Here is a 17,630-nt window from a genome sequence, read left to right as displayed (position 1 = left end):
TATCCTCAATATATATAAAAAAAATGAGTTAAATCAATAAATTGCACCAGTTTTCTGTATTGCACATTTAAGAAAGTATTGTCACTCTCAAAAGTTTTGTGTATAAAGTAATATATAATGGGCAACCAACTATTAAGTATAATATATTGAGTAATTTGTGTTTGAATCTTGCAACCAGACCAATATCTCAAACTTGAGATGTTGGTCTGATTCCACCTTTTTCACATTTCAACCATTTCCTCTGACAGGAAACCCGCAAAGCTTTAAGAAGTGCACATACAAAGTGTCTCACATTTGCCAGGACCATAGAAAATAATTTGTAACACTTTCTCAAAATCAACATTGCAAGTTCTTGTGGACATTTTAAGCCGAGTGTTCTTTGCTTCAGCTCAGGGTGCTGGTGTAATGTCTGATTATTTTGGCTTTGGTTAGTTGTCACCATGACTGAAGTCATGGTTCTTGGGGTAAAATAGGGTTAAAATCAATAAAGTGATTAGTTTATGCTGTTGCGTGGCTGTCTTGTCATACATTAGGTAGCCCACGTCTGTAGGTTTTAGTTCTTTTTTACAGCTGCAGAGGTGGAGAAGAGAAAATCAAACTTTTAATTGATTTTATAAATGTTCTGCTTTGAATATGAGAATGTAAAACAAACATCATGAGTTTTGTAAAAATGAAAACTATCTTGATCTATAGGCTGATACATAGTTTCCTGTCAGGAAGCCAACAACAGCCGAGTTGATTAAGCATCGAACAAGGAAATAGAAGATAGCATTTGACAGAGCTCCGATGTAGAAGTAGCACATCCTGTTCCTGAGAAGCGAGCCACGATGTTGGCTCGGCTGGCTTTGCTCTTGTGTCTGACAACACATGTTTTGTCAGAAGAACTCCCTGGTGAGAAATTTAAATATTTTAAAGTTAAGATCATGAATAAGTTTTGATTTGATTGTTTTAAACTGTTTGGATGTATTAGGGAGGTATCAACTTGATGAGTGACTTTGATTAATCTAATTATAGTGGTACTATACTGTGGCTCCTGATTTCTTTTCCACTTAAATTTTACATTTTAAATCTGAAAAATTGTATTCTGGTTCTAGGAATATTTTCCTTGTCAAAGTTATTTTAAAAGCATTCCTCTTAAAATTATTTCTAAACCAAGGCCAGGATTACAAGTGGGTGTGACTGCTTGAGTGTCTTAAAACACACCTCAATAATGTGAATAAAAACTTAGGTTTTAAACTTAACATTTATCATAATTCTTAACTTTCTATTTGAAACACATTTTTGGTAAATTCCCCCACGTCACTGTTCTTCTACTTCCTATTTGTTTGCGCATGTGTTGGGGGATGGTGGCTGCTGTTCCTCTGTTGCCATTTGTATGTGTGTGACACTCTGATGATTTCCATCCTGTTTGTTGTTTGTTTTTGTCTTCTCTTTTACTTTCTTGTGTCTCTTTCAGTTGTGAAGTGTTTGGTGGTGCATCTCCAATATGTTCAGTGCAAATGGACAGAGCTGGAGACTCCACAGAGTAATTACACCTTCTACGGATGGTATGGATTTATAACAGCAAACAAACAAAAAATGCTTTAATGTGATCTGTACAAAGAAGAGTAAAATTTGGAAAAGAATTAAAGAAATGAAAATAAAAACAATTTTTGTTTTAGTTTAATTCTTACTCTCTGATACTGCTGCTGATTTGAGTTTAAGAGATAAATTGGTCATTTCTTTTGCAGGTTTGACCATGAGACACCAAACATTGAGTGCATCAACTATCTGACAAAAAATGGCACAAGAATTGGATGTAACCAGCCATATACAGCACAGATCAACAGATTCTATACATTTCACACCAAACTGGTGCATGGCGACATATCTCGGACACAGAAGCAAGAACTTGAAAGAAAAGGTATGTTAATCTACTTGAATGCAGCACAGAACTGCAGCTAATGTAAAATACTGAACAGAGATGTATTTTAATTCTTATCAATGGGAATGTTTTTTTGCACTGGTTTTGTTAAAATTGAACCCCATTTAAATTGTTTAAGGATTTAATGTCAAAGTGTTCTTCACAAAGAAATCAAAATCCTGAAACTTTATTCTGAGGAAGAAAGGTTACATTGAAAACAATGTGTTTCAGCTATCTGTCATTAAAACATGGCATATTAAGACTTCATGTTGTAATATCAAATCCAAATTATGTTCAGTGATGAAATTTGAAGCCAATGTCAACTATCCATGAGTTAAAAACTCAATTCTTGTTTGTTCCTTTTATTTTAACACAAAGAAGGCTTTGGGAATAAAGGAACCGTCATGTCAGCCGTTTAGCCTTGTCATCAAATTCATTGTCACTGAATGGACTCTTTCATCTTCAGTCTTGCTTTACCCACCAACCAATGTGACGGTCCAGTTAGGATCTGATTCAAACCTTTGGCTGTACTGGAACCAGACCGCTAAGAACTGCGTGGAAAGTGAAGTCCGCTACAGGACCTCTGACAACAATAAGTGGGATGTAGGCAAACGGAAAAAGTCACACCTTTTTTTACTCATACTCTTCTTTTAATGAACTGTTTTTTCATTATTTGCTCTGTGCTCTCACATCTCCACACTCACAGACTTCTAAAATCAGTGTTGGGAAGCAGAATTACTGCATCAACTTGCCCTGCAGCCGCTGCAGGTATGAGGTGCAAGTGCGCAGCACAATGGACCCAAACTGTGGAGCTTCTGACTACTGGAGTGACTGGAGTAAGCCTGCTGTCTGGGGAGTCCAGTCTAACATCACAGGTGAAATTGAAAATAATCTGCTGTATGCTAACATTTACTAGCTTTAACCAAAACAATTACTTTCAAAATGCTACCATCTCAAACACCACCATCACTTTGTCTTGGTTAAACTTTGTTATTTTCTGTTTTCCATCTAAGTTGACTGATGAATTGTGGCATTTGGAAATGTGTGCATTTATTTGATCCTTATCCAATCCAATTAAACTTTATTTATAGAGCATTTTTAATACATTAAAATATTGCACAAAATGCTTTATATGTCTAAAAGCAGCCCCCAACCACTCAAACCCCAGATGGCCCCCCAGGCCGTTTGCACTGGGTGCTGGCCCAAGGCCAGGACGCCTCCAATCAGTCACCCACCTTGCTACAGGCCAGCAAGGGGACCCACGCACTGCCATAGCCCTCCCACTTACCCAAGCTGATGTTCACCAAGAGGCATCACAACCAGAGCTAATTGCAGCCCCCAGTGCAAAGGGACCCTCACTGGGGAAACACTGGAGATATGGAAAATAAACAGAAAGGACAGGAAACATAGAGTAAAAAAATGAAAAAATATAGGTTTAGAAAATTAATGGTTAAGGTAAAGGCTAAATATAAATAAAGGCTAAGAAAAGCTAAAATAAATAAATGAATAAATAGTTAAGAAAAGGGACAATATTTTTCATGTGAATTGAGTAAATAATTAGAGTAAATAAAAAAGTAAATTGAAATAGAATTAAATAAAACAAACAAACAAACAAAAAGACATGAATTAAAAGCCAAATAAAAGGGGAATGACACTTGTATGAAAGAAAACTTTTTAGAGCCAGGAATTACATTTAGGGGTAAATTATCTTTAACCTTAACTATAATATTTGTTGTATAAAACTGCCAGTAAAGAGCAGTTAACAACACAGCTGTGAAACATCTGTCACCTGTCATGTTTGTTCAGAATGTGAGGTGTATTTGTTTAAACATTAAAGGTGATACAACTGAATGCCTTATTTGGATGAAGTCATAACAATCCTTTCCTCTTGTCCTTTCTCACAGTCACTGATCAGAGCAATTCAATATCTGTGTGGACCCCGGTGCTGACTGTGCTTGGTGCAATCACCCTCATCCTACTGGTCATAATGTTGCTGCATCATGAGAGGTGCGTTTGGCTGAAGTGTCATGGTGTAAAGGTGGTAGTTACAGGGTTGGGGTGAAAGCCAAACTACACTGATAGTGTGTTTACTGCCTCAGTTTACTTGGATTTTAGCGTGTCTGAACACTATATATCAAACGACAGCTTAAAAAGAAGAAAATGTGTTCAGAGTATCACTAATGTTATTAGTGACGCTGTAGAAAGCTGTAGAGCTGTAGAAATGTCACAACAGGATTCAGGTGATATATTTTGTCAAACGTGTGGAAGCACAGAACAGGGACATGCGTAACAACAAACATGTTGCAGTAGAGCTGTTAATGATGAAAACAAAATTTGCTTATGTCTCCTACAGGCTCCGAATCATCCTCATCCCTGTGGTTCCCAAACCTTCCCTGGTTCACTGGGACATCAAGGTGAGTGTATTCAAAACTACATGCTGTCACCTGCTATTCTCTGTTGCACAGAAGATTTATTTTTGGCTAAATTTTACATTTTTAAAAGGCTAAAGGCATAGTGAGACTGATATTACAAGCTACAGGTTAACAGCCATGCTAGCATCATTTATGTGCAAGACTGTACTAAATTTGTCATTGGACCAATATAAGCTTGCTCAAGCAAAAAGCTCAGGGAGATTATGTAAATGAAAATGTTTTGCAGGAATATTGAGCAGGTATGTCAATGCTACATTATGCTCACCACTCATTTCACCTGTTTTAGCTTGTTAGCAGCCGCTAAGAAGCACCAATCACAAATTGCAGCTAAAGCTAAGCAGATTTTAACAACCCTTAAATTGAGCAGATTGAAAATTGGACTTAATTTTGATGCTTGATGGTGAAAAGTATCACCAAAGTTATGTCAATTAAATGTTGTGGGGCTTGAATGTGAGTACAACATTTCAGTCATCAATTTATCAGCTGTTGACTCTCATAATCTGTGGGGATCAACAAATAATGCATTGAAAGAAAATTCCAATGTAGTCTGAACTTTAAGTCTGTCAAATTAGTTATTTATTTAAGTTGTTTGACTGTTAGGATAATTTTCTTGTAAAAGTATAACTACTCTTTGTGTGACAGAAAAATGTGAGGCACATTATTTTGTCTGTTTTGTTTTACAAAGGAATTGTTTGAGCACTCCAAAGGCCTGAAAGAGAGTTTCAAGCCCAACTACAATGAGCTTGCCTGTGACGTCCGAGAATACACCCATGTCTCCCAGTCTGACGCCGAGAGCTTGGACAGCTCCACCTCCTCCATCACCACCGATCAAACCGACTGCTCTGTCTTCATCCCTACAGTCGAGTCAGGCCCTGCTCCTCTTCCATCTCCTCAGTTTTAGCCTCATCTAAGACAGAGTAGCAGATATCTGATCAGGCGCTATTTCAGTCAGGGTTGGGCTTACCAAAACTTCACGAACCAGACTACGTTACATTGACAAATTTCCCACATGACTGCAAAGATCAAATTGTGTAAATTACCTGAAATCAGGGTTATCCAGTACATTCTAAGCAGCCATAATGGGAAACAGGCTACAAGTTTTTTATGCAGTAAAAGTAAATGATAAAACTGTGGATCATTCCTGAAGATAAGAACTGACAATCAGGTAAATTACAAACAAGACTAACCATGACAATCTCAAGGGTATTTGAAGATTTTTTATTTTGATACATCAAAAACTGTAATCATCTAAATCCCCTTCACTTTCCAAAAGTGGCATTTAACACCTGAACTTCCTCCCATTTTAAATGATATCTGCTGTAACAGAAGCCAAAAATGCTATAAAAGCTATAAAACCAGAGACTGACTTCTATTTTGTTAGCGTCAAGTAATATCTATGTATCTATGCCTCTAAATTTCAGTTCTTTTGTCTCACTTAAGCTTGGTATATATGCATATACATCAAATTTTAATTTACTGATGTTTTGAAACAGGAGCATGTTTATAAATCATTACTATCTTTATCCAAATAGAAAATGCACCAATCCATGTAACCTGTTTAGAAGTGTTATTAGTAGTGATTAAATAGTAGAAAATTGAATGTATGCAGGGCAAAGTTTTTCACTCACCTTTGCTTGGCACCCTTTACGAGCAATTTCTTACACTGCCAAAAATAGGGATGGTTCAGAAATCACAGGTTTTAATCACAGTCCAGATTAGAATCGTAATTTTTCAGTCTTAGATTGAGGCCAAAGAACATGAACAGGAATAGTGTTATAAATACCTGACTTATCATGTATTACATTTATTGTTGTATTCTTTGTGATTTGTTATGAATTCATCGGAATTTTTATAAGATTATCATAAGTGCATTCTTGGCAATTAAAAAGAATAAAAGCCTGCTAACCTGACTTTTGTCCCAATCTTATTATGAATTTCCCAATAGCTAACAAAGCATGTTTCTACTTTAGTAAAAGTACCTTTATAAGAATTGGCACCACAGCTTCACAATATCCTGAAGATATTATATATTTTAGTTTATCAATGCATCAGTATAATTATGTCTGTTGTACATTCCCAAAATATTCATGTACTCAGATTACTTAGTGTGCAGTGTTTTAACTTTGTTGTGATGAACTGTTTGCTGGCTTCATGCATTGTATCTGCCATAATTAGAGCTGTCAGACCGTTTTTCCGCAAATAAATAAATATGCATTCTTATTTACGTCTAAATGTCTCTTTTAATCATTTTTCACTTTCAACAACTAATATAAGGGCGACCAAGTTCAACGTTTCCAGTCTAGTTACCTTATTGTCCGCTAGAGGGAGTGCGGAGTGTCCCGAACAGCACGGAACTGAGTCAACGCATTTTCCAGATTCAAGAAGGGTAGGGCGCAGGGCGGCTGGCCCCCGCAAGAGGAGAGAGATACAAGTCAGCTACTTCCCTAGCACAACCGATCAACTATCGCAATCAATTGATGTCTTCAGATGAGATATAAGACTAAACTGAGCATTTAGCTGGTTTTACGCTAATTCGCCGTTGGTCGTCAAAAACAAAACCCGACAAAATGTCAGAGCCTACGGTGGCAGACACTCGCCGGTTGAATGCCAAGCCCCAGGACCTGAACGATGCTTACGGCCCCCCAAGCAATTTTCTGGAAATAGATGTCTATGATCCACAAATCGTTGGAGTTGGACGACACCGTTACACAACTTACGAAGTTCGTATGCGGGTATGTGTTTGAATGGCATGCCAAAACACATTGTTGAAGCGTTGGCGATGACTCGCTGGACTAGCAGGTTAATACCACATCGCTGTGTTGGAGCTAGCTGTTAGCATGTGATGCTCCGGTGCAGAAGTCAACACAGAGACGGGGCAGTGACGTAGACGTAAGGGGCCTAGAGAAGCTAGAGAAGGCGCTACGCTAAAAATCAAGGACCGAGGCATTTTAGTGGCCTGGTTTGTAGTTTTGTCTGAACACATTTTGCGTGTATGTTTGAAGTTTTGTAATGTTCATTGAGCACCGCAAGCTTAGATTTTATGACTAGTTCATGTTTCAGTTGGGCAACAGTTATGCAAGTTGGTCAATTAGCGTGTAATCCATTGTAACAGAAATAAACATTACAACGGTTAGGAACGAGAGTCCTAGGCACCAGAAGCTAACAGCTCGGACTTTCCCTATAAAGAAATCATAGACTTTTTATTGGAAACTAAAAACAATCTGCCTACCTAGGTATACAACACCGACTTCCCCTGACAATAAAGTCAACTAAAATAAGAAAGACGTCAACTTGAGTGGACACCTTAATTGAGAAAACGTTAACTTGCACCTAGCCGTTGATGTCAGTGCTAGCAATGTCGGTGGTTATTTGTGACTAAATAGGATTTTTCTACCTCTGTGCAAGTCACATCTTCATCATGGCGTTTTGAATATGAAAAAGGGGCGTTTAACAGAGATAGGTTTAATTTACCATGTTGTGAGGTCGACGGTTAAAGCAGTTAAGGCGAAAAACTATAAATCACTGACACTGCTAAATATTTTCAGGAAGCCTGGGCTAACCGTGGAATTGCGTAAGTGCAACTTCACTTACAAAGCATGTTTTCACTTCGATCCTTCACTTTTTGTGTTTGCTGCCGTCTCCAAGGAGAGTAAATCTGCAATAATATTTACTGTTTATACCAGTGAGCTGTATTTTTCCACAAAACAACCTTCAAAGACTAATGCACAGCTGTAACCCCCTGTGTGAAATGTTCTTGCGTTAGAGATGGAATAAACTAAGAAACAATATTGTCAATTTGAATATAAAGTTTCGTTGTTTATAAACACAATATGCAAACCAAGTTGGTTAAGTTTATAGAAGTTGGCTTCTGTTGTAAGCTTGGTTGCATTACATTCCGTTCATTGTTTACGTCAGTCTACAGTAGTGAGTCATGAGCATGTCATGCAAAAGGATCACCCATACATCTCTAACAGGCAAGAATACTTAAATCAATAATTTCTCAGTTCTGTTTGGGTGACCTGCCCACAGATCTCTCCAGCAATCTTAAAATCTTTTTTTTTTCTATTCCAAAAAGATTTAAGAAATTGTTTAAAACACTAAATTGATTCACAGGGCAATCGCCTCAACTTTCAACTGACTAGAGGTTTCCTGGTTAAATATAACTCAGGTTATACAATTTTATCCATTGGTGATGAGGAAATAATCTTCAATGTTTTTGAAACTGATGTGAATTTTCAGCTTTTTTGTTAAGATGACTCATCCTTCATTACATCTCTGTATACTGAATACCTTTTGAGTTTTGACTGATAGTGGGGCATTACTTAGTAGGTTTAAGTATGGGATTCAACAATAAATGTGGTGTCAAGGGTAGTTTACTTTTATTGTACTTTTATTTTATTGTCTGTGATGCTCTTCTCTCCTCAGTCACAAAGTGGACATTCCTCCAACATGACTTGTCAACTTCTTGCAGCAACTTTATTATGATTTATTATTGAATACATAATAAATCAATGACTATTTTCTTTTTATTTGTTCTTGATTCTTGCTGTCTATGCAGACAAACCTTCCCATTTTTAAACTGAAGGATTCATGTGTGAGAAGAAGATACAGTGACTTTGAGTGGCTAAAGAATGAGCTGGAAAGAGACAGTAAGGTAAGTTGAGTGCACATCATTAAAAAAAATCACTGAATTAATTATCCAGCAAAATAAACAGTTGGATTGTACTTATTTACTCTAGGTCACTATTTTGATTTTGATGTGATTCGGAAAGCACAACAGTTGGATTGTAATCTTATAAACTGTACGAAACTGTAAAAAAAGGAGCATTACCTGTCTGCAGCTAAAATTTGTATATGTGATTGATTGAAATTTTCTACTTTCAGTACGAAAATTGTAGACGATTCATCTTATAAAATGTGTCCTATTATGTCACTCAGATTGTAGTACCATCTCTACCGGGCAAAGCCCTGAAAAGACAATTGCCCTTCCGTGGAGATGAGGGCCTTTTTGAGGAGGGTTTCATTGAGGAGCGACGAATGGGCCTGGAGCAGTTCATCAACAGGTCAGTTGGGTTTAAAACTCTATTTAGAAATCCTCATTTCGTGTTTTTAGGTGTAAATTACACAGTTTTGGTCTCAATAACTAAAAAAAAGGTAGAATTTGTCACCTGTGGTTGTAAGATTAGCAATTTCAGAAAGTCATTTTTACAAATTTGTGTTAATAATCAATATTTCAACTCAGTGCTATGCATACTTGTCGGTCAGCTTACTTATTTTAAAAGTTTTCTTGTTAACGCTGCACTAGTTCATACATCTGCAGCTAAAGGTAGATTCTAAATAAATGTGTTAATTTGGGATTTTAGTGTCTGTGAATCCGCAGTATGGTGGGCCCATAGGACCAAAAATACTCCCTCTGCCAGACATGGCTGTTACACACTAATGAGAAAACAATCTGCTTAATATTTTATTTCACTCTCACAAGTAACCGCCGCTAGATCCACACGGGTCTTCCTTTCTCAACCTTTCATGGCATTCTTAGAGCACAGTGTTGCCCAGGGATTCTGCTGCAGTTATTATACCGCTTCCCTGCCACACGATGAGTTAGTTTCCCGAAGACTCTACCTGTGTGAAAATTAGACTTTTGTTTAGAGAATACTGCTAATACTCTGTAATTCAATGTATGCCTGAGCTTTAATGAATCATTCATACAAGGCTTGTCTTCTCTTTTGTCCTTGTATCCATGTTCCTGTAGAATTGCTGGTCACCCATTGGCCCAGAACGAGCGCTGTCTTCACATGTTCCTGCAAGAGGAAAGCATTGACCGTAACTACATTCCTGGAAAAGTACGACACTAGGGTTACTCAGGGAGGAGGGAGTTAAAGTCTGGGGTGTAGATTGTGCTCTCTTCCCTCCTGTATCTTCCTCTCCTCTTTACCCCTCTCCTTTATCTGCCTGACACTCTCTTCCTCTCACTCTGTGTAGACCACTGTTGAATCATATTATTTTTTATCTTAGGGTTACAGTGTGTTTTTCTACATTACATTTGGACATGACGATGATGTCTCTCTCCTGTAACTTAACAATAAGGAAAGCAACCTTTAGTTGCTGTTATTGTATGGAGTAGATTTTCATCTCAGTAACAGAAAAATGTATGATAAATTCAGTCTTTGCCTGATGAGTGTTATAGAGTATATCATGTTTGTCTTATAATGTATATAAAGTAGAATAATATCTAAATATGAGTGTTGACAGTAATGTTTACCACAGGGATGCATACAGACTACATGACATTTCTGATCCTGTTTTGTTCTCTTTGTCTTTTGTTCATTTTAGGTATGAATGAAGTAAGTTTGCTTTATTATTCTCCTGACTCTTAGAGCTTTTTAGAAGTTAAAGAAGGTTGCATGAGCGCTGTAAGACTAAAGGCCATAGTTCACAGATAAAAGCAAAACAGTGCATATGTGGAATAAATATTATCCAAATAGGAACCCAATGTGGGACTATAACTTGTAAATGTGTCACACATAGCATCTGGTTGTCACATTTAACAACCTGTAAATAAGAAAAAAAATGTATGTGTGCTGATGGTGTGTTGCAAAGTAAGGAAAATTCTGCAAACCAATTCTGCCCTTCAAGAAAAAATGAAATCTCATTTGAAGTTTAAAATTTTAATTGCTGTTTCTCATAAGCTGTTTCTCAGTGAATGGTTTGCAGAAGTTTCTCAGTCCACCCACATGTAGCCAGTAAAAACACAAACCTCCTGTAGTGGGTTTTTCAGTTTTGTGAACTATTGTACATCACCAATGACTAGAGCATTTCTATCAGAACTAATTCTGTTATGTTATCACTGTCAACTGCACTAATCATTGGCTGCATGGCAAACTTTGCACGCTTTCTTTGCAATATATGTGTGTCAACTTGTGTCAAGTACCTCCAGCTACCATCATTTGTTCAGTCTCTTGAATCTGACCTCTAATCCACTTAATTTAGCTGTGAATATTACCACCTAGTAAATGTTGTCTGGTCCTACATTTTATGTTAAGTCCTGTTCCAGTTCCACCTTGTATCTGTGTCTCCCAACAATGCAGTTCAATAGACACATTTGATGTCTAATGAACTAGAGCTGTTGAATTTCAATAGCTTAGTGTCATTATTGACAAGATATGGGCTTCAACGTACAGCTCACTAGTCCCACAAGAGTAGAAATGAACAAGTCTTGCCATATCTTGCATGAAGCTTATCGGTGAACTTCGGTTGCAGTTTTCTCTCAGCTCAGCAAATGTTCAGCTTCATCATTATGTCATTAATCTGCATGCAGTCCTGTGAAAGGCACCATGTTTAGTTCATATTGGGGCCCCCACAAGCTACCCCACTGCCCGTTTGATTGAATATAAGTCGCAGACTGAACTGGAGACTGAACTTTATCTGCACCCTAACTCCTGACTTTGCTATGCTAAAAATGAAACTGACACCTACATAAATGAAGTGTCATCATGTCCCAACTTTTACCAGGAATTGATGAGTAAAAGTTGAGCAAAAGTCAGTGCAGCCAGCCTGTCTGCCTTGTTTCCATTGAAACATTTTAGAGACTACAGAGTGCCCTTCTGCTCTTTGTGACTGTAGGTAGATTAAAAAGCTGAAGCCAAACCTGTTCTACTAAACATGCCAGACACTAACACATTATAAGTCCTGTACACACAAAAAGTTTTTAGATTTGTGTACTTTATTTCTTCTTTAAGTGTAGCCCTTTAAAACAGAAGAAAACTGGGGCTGTTGTTCAGTATGAGCTCATAATACTGTTTCTGTGAATGATCTTACATTATGCCATTACATCAAGTCAGTAGGATTTGTTCAAAGACACACAGAGCACTACCACTGAAATGTTTACTATGTGTATATTATTCCTCATGTTTACTGTCTCTCTTTCTCTTTCTTATTGCAAAGACAATACAGACCGCTGCACCTGCCCCATGTACTTTACTTTCTACGTCACGTCATTAAAAAGCCAGTGGAAATGCCCGAACTATGATAAGTACCAACAGTGTAACACAAATATTGCTCCGGGGACAAAACTTGTACATCAAGTCCATGAATTGTGTGATGTTGTGTCTTTATTCAGTCATTCCACAAAATGTATGTTTATTGTTTGATTCAATCATCAGTAAAAAGAAAACATGTTCAGTATATACTTTTGTCATAGCTAGATATTTTTTTTACTCTGATTGTAATTTTTTGGATGTCTTTTAAATTGATTTGACCACCTTTAAAATGAGGGTAAATTCCTGCTTTGATCATTATTTGTTTTTGTTTTGTTTGGGTTTTTTTCTGCTAGCAGAGATGGGATTTTGATGAGAACCTCCCAAAGTTGAGCAACATGTAGCACCATAGGACAGACAGTGACATGTTTCATTCCACTCAGTATATTTTCCCCCCAAGTTTTATGTCCTGGAAATGCTCTTAACTGTTTTCACTGTGCTGTCTTAGTTCCATCTTCATGCATACACCTTGGCTGTGTGTTGTTAAATCAGCTGTTGGGAATGTTAAGTTAGGTAAATAACCATATCTAAGCACTGTGACAAGAGGTTCATTATATGAACAATATTTCATTGTTTAAAGGCGTAATCAGCATCTGGTTTATTGATCTGAAATGAGGCTTATTCTGCGCTTATTTTCAACTGTTTTAATTCTTTCCATCATTATTTTTGTGATGTATTAATACATGTTATCATCGCAGTTCCATTATGGATGACGAGGAACTTCCTTGTTAATTCTGTCAATTAAATTTCCTGCTGCCTGCTGTCTCATGTCCATGTCTCATTTTTCAGTTTTCAGAGGGGAAATGAGATTAAAAATCCTGGAGTTTACGATTTATTTTTTTGAATGCTCTGCCACACAGAGCAGCAGTTAGCAGGGACAGAGTCATTTTAGCTGGATGAATGAACAGCAGCTTGGTGGATGACCTAATTTAACAATGAAATGGAAATAGCACTAGAAAGGGTTGGAAAGTCACAATTTTAGGGAGATCTTTCTTTCCTTTTTTTTTTTTCTTCTTTTTCACCTAGAAATCATGCATCACCGCATATTTGAATTCATTTTTAATGAAATGATAATTAAATTCGAAGCTGTTTAATGTTGTCAGCTCCCTGAATCAATGTTTCTCTATCCTTTTCCTTGAATGAGAAAAAACTACAGCATCCCTTCTGTAAAACCTTACCATGCCAAAAGTTAAACATTTTTCCAACTAAAATTATTCATTTATTAGTCCAGTGCGTCAGTATTTGCAACCCAAATTCCATAAATGTTGTGGTGGTGTTTAAATTTTGATGAGGAACATATTTTGATAGCTTAAAAATTATATGGTCAGTTCAAAAGAGCTTAAAAAATGAAACGCCAAAATTGGATATTTTTAACCTTTTCATAAAATAAATACATTTTAATGCCAGCACTTGTTTCAAAGATGTAACGGGGCAATAAACTTTGAAAAAGCAGCATAATGTACCAGGTGGGACATCTCCCAACTAATTAAATTGATTGCAACTGGTTGGCAACATGGCTGGATGTAAGGAGGGGGTCCTGGAGTTTCTCAGGTAAAGATAGGAAGCATTAGAAATAGACATGACTCTGGGTTAAAATTAATTTAACAATAATAATAATTTTCCAAAACTATCATTTGTGAGAACACAGTTTGTTACTGCATCCACAACAGCTGTTACGTTACAACCCCAGGCGTACAGTCCTGACATGTCACTTGTTAAGAGCACTTGGGTACCACAAAATCAAAGGTGTGAAAATGGAAACCTTGAACCATTGACCAACTGAAACCCTGTACAAGCAAGAATGAGACAAACAATTTGCTTTCAAAACTGTTCTTATCTATTCCCAAACATTTACAGCATTCTGCCAAAAAGAAGAAGACGGAACAAAATAAACATGCACCAGCTTATTTAAAATGTATCAAAATGCATCCAATTCAAAGTGTATAACCTTAAAGAATCAAAATAAAAGTATGTATGGCATTTAATATGTTGTCTAAACACAAGGTGTTGATGATATCCACACCATCAAATGTTTAATTTAGCATCCAAACGTTTTTGGATTCAAGGCTGTAGGGCCCAGATATTCTCAACTCAATAATATGACACCACAAAATACTCACCTCTGAAAATCTGAAACATTTTAGCTCAGGAATTTTACCACAGGAATCACATTACACTGCCATTAAAAGCAGCTATTAGTCTGTTCGGATATAAGTTTTCACAGATGGAAATACCAGTGACCTTCTCACTGATGATAAACAGAGAAACACGTCAGTTTAAATGGTTAATCACATTAAATGTCACGTTTCATTTTAATCTGTGCAGTTTCATTGTGAATGATCAGCTTTAAAAAGTGCATGTTACCAAAATAAAACAGGACGTGAGCAGTGTTCTTGCCCTTTTCTCGGAAGACATTCTTCCTAAATGTGAATTGTTAACGGGACAGGATGTCATTTTTCGTAAACATGAAACTATTTGGATTTTGAAATCTTCCACTTCTACTTTTAATCATGTTGCATCACTTATAACATTTATTACCAGCAGCAATTAAGAACCATATTCACTTTTCGTTTTGACTAATGGAAACACATTGATAATCTCACTGTTTATAAACAAAATTAATGAGTAAATAAGGTTTAGCAAACACTTAGCCCAAGTTCAACAGTTAACCCTCATCACATTGTTGGTGTTAAAAATACAACTGTTTATGTGCAACAAAGTTAGCATCACAACAAGTACAAGTTGGGCACAATGGGTTTGTTTGTTTCTTTAGCGTGTATCTTACAGTCCTGTAATCTTTACCCTGTTGTAGTCGGCCTTCAGGAAATACAGGGATTAACTGAGGAATTCTGGCCACAGGTGGATTACAGTCGTCCCAGAATAGTGATCTTGTGATGCAGACTTTGACCTGCAAGTGATCCACAGTAGACCCAACTTTAATTGGACACAGTAAGAGCCTCTGTGGGGTTTTTTTTTCTTAGAGGAACTGTAAATGGTGGGTTATTAGTGCTGCACTTCACCTGCTGCGCTGCACTTCACAGGGTCCACTTTAAGAAGAAAATGTACAAAGACCAGTGTATTTATAGATCCCCAAAACACTGGGTTGTCACAATATGTGCAGTCCAGATCCAGATCAAAGATCCAGAGGAGATATTTTCAGGGTGTTGAAACATAAAGTATGTGCTTACATGGCAAAAGAGGAAAAATGCTGTCATATACTCAAAGACAGAAAAGAATGAATGAGAGCGATGAAAGGTGCACAGGAACTCTGGGATACTCACTGACCCTGACCTTCTTCAGCACGAAGGACTGTGACCTACAAAACCAGTGAGCTTTGATGTGCTGGCCTTGTCCCGGCTAATGAAAGTGGGCAGACAGGACGGGGAGGCGAGGCCAAGGTAGAGATTAGGAAGTGTTTTGTTAGCAGTGCTAACGCTGGAGCCCAGTGAGTAGCCATGACGCTTGTTGTGTTTGCAGAGACACCCAGTTGGGTTAGCTTGATAAAGTGGAAGTAAATTAAAAGAGCAACCCAAAGCAGTTTCACTGGGCAAGGACAAAAGGTGAGACGAGTGGCTGCTATCAGAGAGGGAAAGCGAGGGAGAAACTGCAACTTGTAAATCAATCTTTTTTATCTAGTTATGGTTACAGGGAAAAATGCAACAAAAATACACCTTAGCTTCCACAGAAGAAAAAAATCAACACAAAATCAATGATCTGGTTCTGAAAAAAGGTACTGTCCATCAGTTTTCAGTCAAAAACCTGTCAGCGCATAAAACCGAAAGTATGCTTTGACAAACTACACATATGAAATACAAACAAACTACAAAACCTAAAGTTCCCCCAAAACAGCTTTTTGTCTTTCTTTCTGTTTATTTCTTGTAATTTGTGAACATTAATTTGTTCTGCAAAATAAAGCATTAAAAAAATATCTTAAATTGTAGTTTGTATCTTTATGTCCTTTTTCATTATTATCCGTGTGTCTCCAGTGTGAAGAATCTGTGTCTGACTGAACGTGTATTTCTAGAAAGCTCTTGAAAGTGTTATCCCAATAAAACAGGGTTTCAGCAACGTTTTTACCTTTTCTCGGAAGACATTCTTCCAAAAACTGAATTAATGAGGAGATGAGATGGCAGTTTTCGTAAATGTTATTTTTTTTAAGGTTGAAATCTTCCACTTCTACTTTTAATTTCCATTTTAATCACCTTGCAACACTTTTCCATTCATTTTGATGACTGTCAAAAGTGCTTGCCTTTTTCTCTGAACATTGCATCAATGGAAAACTGTGCCTTTCTGAGAAAACTAAGATGTAACGACACACCCAGTCTGCATCCTTTTCTTGGCACAAGGATGTTGAGCAAAACCACATTTCTCTTAGTTTAATTTGGTCAAAAGCCGTGACGATCTCATGCCATGATTCTCATCCTGACAGTTTGTGTATCTTTAATTTATCTTTTTGTTCTTGTTATTCAAGCTTTTATTTATTGAAAGATTTTTACAGACAACTTTGCAGTTGTCCCACCATCCTTTCACATTGTTACCATGAGAAAGAAAGAGATGACTTACCTTAATCAATTACTCTGGTTAATTTCTGTTCATGCACCAAATTCTATTACTAATAACATCCATCTTGAAGGTTGTCCACAAGGTGTAGTAGTGTGTTGTTGCTGAAAGTTTAGTTAATACAGGTGTCCTGTAACTGAGCAACTGAGTCAGGTGGGCCTGAAGACACTCCAACTGAGAAAAAAAAGAAGGTTGAAAATTGTTGAATAAGCTTGCTAATTTATCACACTTCTACAAGCTCCATAAATAAGGCTCAACACTTGTATATTTTGGAGAAAGGACTGTGATTTTTTTTTTAAACCTTTGTGATAGTTGACTGAAAATCTTGCAGGAGGATGTTTCCTCTGGTGTTTTTTTAGACCTCGTAGTTTTTTCTATGTTTATACCACTTTAGTTTCTTTCTAAACTGTTAAATTCCCATTTTTTGGTTAAAAGTCTCTGAAACTAATCATGTGACCTTTTAAAAAAAGACAGCATTAGTTGTGCTTTATACCAAAAACAGTAACATCAAGCATCAGGCTTTTATAACTTTATTTAAAAAAAAAAAAAAACAGTGTCTCATTGACGCTAGATGAAAGCACTTGTTTATTTGCAATGCTCAAAGAAGTATTTATGTCTATACTTCAATAAACACTGAAATATGATAGCAATATTATACTGTTAATACTGTTATATGTTAAAGTCATGCATTAGAAATTA

At 36.9% G+C, this 17,630-nt stretch overlaps 2 protein-coding genes across 4 annotated transcripts; both read left to right on the top strand.

The window, feature by feature from the left end:
• Positions 1 to 735: 735 nt before the first annotated feature.
• LOC141791865 (cytokine receptor common subunit gamma-like) lies at positions 736 to 6,430 on the top strand. Its single transcript, XM_074672560.1, has 8 exons — positions 736 to 891; positions 1,457 to 1,547; positions 1,731 to 1,903; positions 2,370 to 2,506; positions 2,610 to 2,778; positions 3,808 to 3,910; positions 4,257 to 4,317; positions 5,021 to 6,430. The coding sequence occupies exons 1-8, from the start codon at positions 828 to 830 to the stop codon at positions 5,234 to 5,236; spliced, it is 1,014 nt and encodes a 337-aa protein (XP_074528661.1). The 5' UTR covers positions 736 to 827; the 3' UTR covers positions 5,237 to 6,430.
• Positions 6,431 to 6,675: 245 nt separating this feature from the next.
• Positions 6,676 to 13,152, top strand: snx12 (sorting nexin 12). 3 transcript variants are annotated; one of them, XM_074671517.1, is made up of 5 exons: positions 6,676 to 7,067; positions 8,894 to 8,989; positions 9,274 to 9,398; positions 10,088 to 10,178; positions 12,280 to 13,152. In XM_074671517.1, exons 1-5 carry the CDS (start codon positions 6,903 to 6,905, stop codon positions 12,334 to 12,336), a joined length of 534 nt encoding a protein of 177 aa, XP_074527618.1. In that variant the 5' UTR covers positions 6,676 to 6,902; the 3' UTR covers positions 12,337 to 13,152. The 3 variants fall into 3 exon arrangements, with proteins under 3 accessions (XP_074527618.1, XP_074527620.1, XP_074527619.1); XM_074671519.1 differs by lacking the exon at positions 12,280 to 13,152 and adding an exon at positions 10,669 to 10,685; XM_074671518.1 differs by lacking the exon at positions 12,280 to 13,152 and having other exon boundaries at positions 6,677 to 7,067; positions 10,088 to 10,315.
• The last annotated feature ends 4,478 nt before the right edge of the window (positions 13,153 to 17,630 follow it).

Source organism: Halichoeres trimaculatus, unplaced genomic scaffold, assembly GCF_033239565.1.
Source record: "Halichoeres trimaculatus isolate MK-OKI-2021-1 unplaced genomic scaffold, fHalTri1.1 fHalTri1_scaffold_6, whole genome shotgun sequence".
Taxonomy (NCBI): Eukaryota; Metazoa; Chordata; class Actinopteri; order Labriformes; family Labridae; genus Halichoeres; species Halichoeres trimaculatus.
This window is presented reverse-complemented; position numbering and strand designations above follow the sequence as displayed.